The 6000-nt window shown below is 44.1% G+C and overlaps 1 protein-coding gene across 4 annotated transcripts in view; it reads left to right on the top strand.

Moving 5' to 3' along the window:
• Positions 1-1261: 1261 nt before the first annotated feature.
• The window catches only part of LOC124134556 (helicase with zinc finger domain 2-like), a 28901-nt gene continuing 24162 nt past the window's right edge, over positions 1262-6000 (top strand). For 2 of the 4 annotated variants that reach the window (XM_048393059.1, XM_048393060.1), the window contains exons 1-3: positions 1262-1500; positions 2850-2872; positions 5247-5801. In XM_048393059.1, the coding sequence (XP_048249016.1) occupies positions 1464-1500; positions 2850-2872; positions 5247-5801 (615 nt within the window). In that variant the 5' untranslated portion in view covers positions 1262-1463. Of the gene's footprint in view, positions 1501-1641; positions 1770-2849; positions 2873-5246; positions 5802-6000 lie in introns of those variants that run through there. The other 2 variants (XM_048393061.1, XM_048393062.1) reach the window with 2 other exon arrangements.

The following is a 6000-nucleotide window of genomic DNA, read 5'->3' as shown; positions in this document are numbered from 1 at the left end:
ATTTTTGACAAGTCTACATAACTAGAAAACATATATCCTAAAACATGAAAAACTATTTCCGTTTGCGTCGTTATCCTATGTTTACGTTGGTTGTACGGCTCCACGTGCTGTCCTCGAAGCCCTACGGAGAGCTAGCGATACGGTCACTTTGATGTCTTAATATTTAGTCATGCAATACTTGCATTTGTCCGTTCTATTCTGATTTCTGAAAAAGCGCGTTTGTTAACAAACAAGAGAAAAGTCTGGTCACGCGATTCGCAAATTCTGGTCACGTGTTATACTGTCACCACTGCGCCGGAGTGTGCAGGATGACGTCACTCATGACCGTTGTGTTATTTGTTAAAGCGCCACTGCTATCTGACAAGAAACAAAATATGCATCGATTCGATGCTAAAATGGAGGGATTTTAGTGTGTGCAAGAAACAGTACACAGATGAAACTCATTGTTAGATAAATGGTACATGTTGATGTTGCTTGTTGTTTAACGCCGCATTCAGCTATATGACAGCGGTTTGTAAATAATCGCATATGGACCAGACAATCCAGTGATTAACATCGTGAGCATTGATCCACGCAGTTGGGATACAATGACATGCATCAACCAAGTCAGCGAGCCTGACTACCCGATCCTGTTAGTCGCCTCTTACAACAAGCACAGTCGTCTTTTACGGCAAGCATGGGTTGCTGAAGACCTATTCTACCCCGGATCTGACAGCAACTTGTGCAGTAATCTATATCTCCATGAAGAAATTGATCACCAGCTTACCCAGGCGTCGCATGCAGCGTTCTATGGCAATCAGCTCACTTGGTAATGTTTATGTTACATATATAAATAGAACAGTGCATTGTGGGGCCATAGACCACAGGACCACACACAATTCAACACATTTGGTATGTGCTGACCGTGTGACTGTTTCATAATTATTCGGGGGCACGGGTGGCCCAGTCGTCTAAGGCGCCGCGATTCGCTTTGCAGAGTTGCGTCCCTTGGACACGCCAGAAACCTATGATTGTGGGTTCGAATCCCGGTTCGCCCCGATTATGTTTCTAGGTTTGTCAGCACCATACCCGTGGTCGTGGGTTTCCCCGAAGTGGTAAACGTCTGAGACCTGCATCACTTCGGGCTTTCCTCCCACATTAAGCTGACACGCCGCGATATAACTGGAATACTGTTAAAAGCGGCGTTAAACCCAACTCACTCACTCATAATTATTCTTCCTCGGTTTATAGCATACTCTACGGTCCTATACTGCACAGAGCGTAAGGCAATACATACAGCTTTAGTGCGACAGTATACACATCGACCGTGCACTACTAAGTACACGCCCACCTAGTTAATTTTACGTTCATTTCTTGGAAATGAGCCAACAATCACGTGATATGCACTTCTGAACTCGACATGAAATCAACACCGTCAAACAGCTGATACAGCCTTGATCACGCACCTGTTCACTTGACAGAACATGGATTTAGCTTTTCGAGCATTTGAATATGTCTGTGGTAAGTGTTATTTATAACATTAATCGTGATCCTCGTAAATTCGATGACAATCTACAACCATGAATCCAAAGGTTACTTTCGTTTCGATTTGGCTTTTTATCCTATTGTCCAGTTCCAGGAAAAGCCATAATAGCACTATGTAAGGCAGATCAAGTATTTCCTTCCCAGACCAGAAAATCTGATCGTCATGCCCTAGAACAAGCTTTTCTGAAGCAGCGAGATATTTTGTCGCCTCTTGTTTATACTCAATGCAGTCAGAATGTCAAACGGTAATGTACAGTATATGTGTTATGCTTATCTTCCATAATAAATATTATTATAAATCAACTAATGTCTTTGTATCTTGTAACTTGGGTACCGTTATAACAGAATCAATTGCGTTTAATCATTGCCGGGTGTAAACGTGCACGTAATCAATTTTTGATGAATTTGCTCCGATGTTTTGTAAGCGTAATGACGCACGAGTACGCGTTTCTTTCTTCCGCATTGCTGTCACTGTGGTTGCCTGCGTATAGCGTTACAGTGTTGGATGAATGTCCTACTCGTCATTACCGTACGTCATCTGTTGAAACACTATTTCCATTGTTGTTACTGATGTTTCATTTTGTTTGTTAAAAGTAATATGAGAGTGGGTTTTTATGCATAAAGTTACATGAAAAAATGGAAACTGCCTCAGGCTATATCATACCCGTGCTCGTTGGTTTTTCAACTCAGTGGGACAACAGCTACGATCATTTGTATCACGTTTGACTTTCTTCCCACGTGAATAATATATACAGTTGAAACGCTGTGACATAACTGAAATACTGTGACGTCAAACCCAACTCTCTCACTCCACCCGTGAAGATCCGGGTTAGATTAGGTCCTCAGCAACCCATGCTTGTGGGAAGAGGAGACTAACGGGATCGGGTGGTCAGGCTCGCTGACTTGTTTCATGCATGTCATTGTATCCCATTTGCGTAGATCGATTCCCACGATCACTGGATTGTCTGGTCCAGACTGGATTATTTACAGACCGCCTTCATATAGCTGGAATATTGCTGAGTGCGGCGTTAAACATCAACCAAACACTCACTCACTCAATATGTGTGAACCCAACTCGCTCACTCGCTCACTCACTCAATATTTGAGAATAATTGAGTTGCTTTTATATGTATTTGTGATGTGCCATCGTTGGGGCAGCTTAAACAAATTATGGTCACCTTTTAGCGAATACCTGGTAACATCAATATTGCATAGCAATTCATAAATACGTGCTTGTGATATTGTCGGAATCGTACTCGGTTTTGTGTTTCATTATTATTAAGAAAAAACATCCTCTCGAATTAAACGGTTTATTTTTTTTACAGACCTGGTCAGAGGTTCAGATGAGGTAAGATAAACCATATTTGATCGTTATACCGCTGTAAGCTTGACACATTGAAAAGTTTTGATTCCTCCAAACTTCTATCCATGGTTTACCATATGTTAAACATGCTAAGATTGGTTGGTTTGTTGTTTAACGCCGCACTCAGCAATATTCCAGCTATATGACGGCGGTCTGTAAATAATCGAGTCTGGACCAGACAATCCAGTGATTGACATCATGAGCATCGATCCATGCAATTGGGATCGATGACATGCATCTGCCAAGTCAGCGAGCCTGACCACCCGGTCCGTTAGTCGACTCTTTTACGGCAAGCATGTGTTGCTGAAGACCAATTCTACCCCGAATCTTCATGGGTCCAAATTTGCTAAGAATGCTCAATTTTAACTAAAGGACATTATAATCCCATGGGTGAAGAAATACAACATTAAGTTCAAGTCTGAACTTTGGAGGGGCCATGTCGGTGGGGGATTTCTCCCGCACGACGTGACGGCAGCCACATACACTTTGGTTTATAACGACATTTGTTTGATCACCTGTATCTGCGTGTTTGTATAATGGTATCTGATGATGCAATATGTGACAGGGATTATATCCCTCTGCTTTGTAATGATTTCTTATAGATATGGAAAGGGCTTTGTCGTTTCTATTATTGTATATCTATTTAACCAAACATACTAGCAACGACAAAACAATCGACTGGTCGTAACTCATTAATCTGTCTATAACTATGTAAATATCTGTATGTGTATGAGTTGAGGTGAAATGGGGTTTAACGTCGGGTCCAAGAGTATTGCACTTATATAGCGTCGTGCATGCACGTCTGTGTGTGTGTGTGTGTGTGTGTGTGTGTGTGTGTTGCTACTTGTACTAGTCCGGACTGATGCCGATTTATAGTGCTAGCCCACTGAGATATCATGCCGCAGTTTAACATGAATACCCCACTCAGACACAGTGTACTGACTCCGAGCCGATCAGTCCTTGTTTTAGCCCCTTAATGCCGAGCGCCAGACAGGGTAACAACAAGTACCATCTTTTGGTATGACGCGGCCGGGGATCGAACCCCGGACCTTCCGCTCTCCGGGCGGACGCTCTACCACTAGACCACGGAGGCGGTCTACCTGATGACACTGAAGGTGACGATCTAGCACAGCAGGCCCAGGAACATCCGGGTCAGAAATGGTCTTCGATTCAGAAATGAAATTAAATGTCCATCGTGCATCCCTAAGGCGTGGCGTGATGTATGTTGTGGGTTCGAATCCCACATTCACCTTCTTTATGATACTTGGTTTGTCTCCGTACGTGCTTGTTTCACGACACTAAACTTTCTTTCCATGTTAAACTCGCCCAATGATCACAACCATGCTCCCCTTGAAGTTCCGGGGAATAAATGGTCCTCAGCAACCCATGCTTGCATAAAAAGGCGACTAACGTGATTTGGTGGTCAGGCTCGCTGAGGATGTCAGTTATACATTCATATTGTTTTCGCCACTAGTTTGCCTTATATATGCCCAATGGAATCTGTTTCGGCAGATTATCGACACTGATTACACTCTGGCCTTAACGTTTTATTTTTTGTTACGATTGAAACTTCCGAAGCCGAAGCGTTTTAGAAAGAATAGATTTTCTCAATAACCAACGTATTCTGTATTTTGATTGGACGGTCAATGTGCTCTAAGGGTTCATCTATGCGACCTTCAGAGAGGTATCTTACGGAAATAAACAAACCTAATTCAATGGGATTGAAATGAGCTTTATTTGATTTAACACACCGTTTGTACTCCTTGGGACAGTATGTGTCCAATATGATTTCTGTACCTTAAGTAAGTTTATGTTTTGCAACAAGTGTTGTTCCGAGGCGATTGGATGGTTGTGTAAATTTGCTAGTCGCTGTGGAGGGTTGAGTCTCGTAGGCGTGGCGGAAACCTCATTCATTTACCCACTTCACTCACTCATTCACCTATGTAGAGGTGAGGTGAAATTGGGTTTAACGTCGCGTCCAAGATTATTGCACTTATATAGCGACGTGCATGCACGTGTATGTGTGTGTGTGGCTGCTTGTACTAGTCCGGACTGATGCCGATTTATAGTGCTAGCTCACTGAGATACCATGCCGCAGTTTAACATGAATACCCCACTCAGACACAGTATACTGACTCCGAGACGACCAGTCCTTGTTTTAGCCCCTTAATGCCGAGCGCCAGACAGGGTAACAACAAGTACAATCTTTTAACGTCTTTTTGTATGACGCGGCCCGGGATCGGACCCTGGACCTTCCGCTCTCCGGGCGGACGCTCTACCACAAGACCACGGAGGCGGTCCACCTATGTAGAGAGTCCACTGATGGCATAAACGTTAACGGGATATATTCCTATTTCAGCAGTCCGATCCAGCGGCCGACCAGAGGCACAGAGACTCCGACCACGTGGAGATCATCTATGATCGCCACGAAGGGCAAGCTGACATCTCCAATAATGCAGCGACGTTAGAAGCACATCCATCCTCACCGCCATCCTTTCCCTATGTGTCTGCAACGTTTCAGCATCAACACCAACCACAAGACCAAATGGCAGTCTCCCCACACGCTCAGTATCAGCCAGAACAAGACGTTTCGTCTATTTCTCGTGTTCAACACCAGACACCACCCCCAACCTTACCAGGGCTTCAGTACAACCACCAACTACCACCACCACCATTACCGGTGCTGCAGCATCGGCTCCCACCACCACCCCTACGCCTGCTTGTTCCTGTGATGAGTTCCCAGCGCCAGCGCCAGACCCAACCACTCCGAGCACCTATCGGCTTACCATTTGAGAGGGCTCAGTACCATGCTTCGTCCTTTTCTCATTTTCAGAATCCTCCATCTCTTACTCCGTATCCGCTTGCATCATTCCCTGCCTTATTAGGCAGTGAGCCAAAGCTGTTTAAACCACAGGTACGAAGCTACTACTACCACTTTATATTTTGCTTGTTTACTTCAGTTATATGTATTTTACATCCCTAAAATGATATTCCCGTTTAATCTCAACTTCCCATGGCAAGGGCGTTAACTAAAAGTCCATTTTCCGCCCTTGCCGAACTCCAGAAATCTTCAGGCTCGATCGTAGCGCCACCAGTGGCTATTACGAGTTATG

This window comes from Haliotis rufescens, unplaced genomic scaffold (assembly GCF_023055435.1).
Source record: "Haliotis rufescens isolate VD_foot unplaced genomic scaffold, xgHalRufe1.0.p SCAF_112, whole genome shotgun sequence".
Lineage (NCBI taxonomy): Eukaryota > Metazoa > Mollusca > Gastropoda > Lepetellida > Haliotidae > Haliotis > Haliotis rufescens.
Note: the sequence above shows the minus strand (reverse complement) of the source record. Positions and strands in the feature narration are given on the sequence as shown.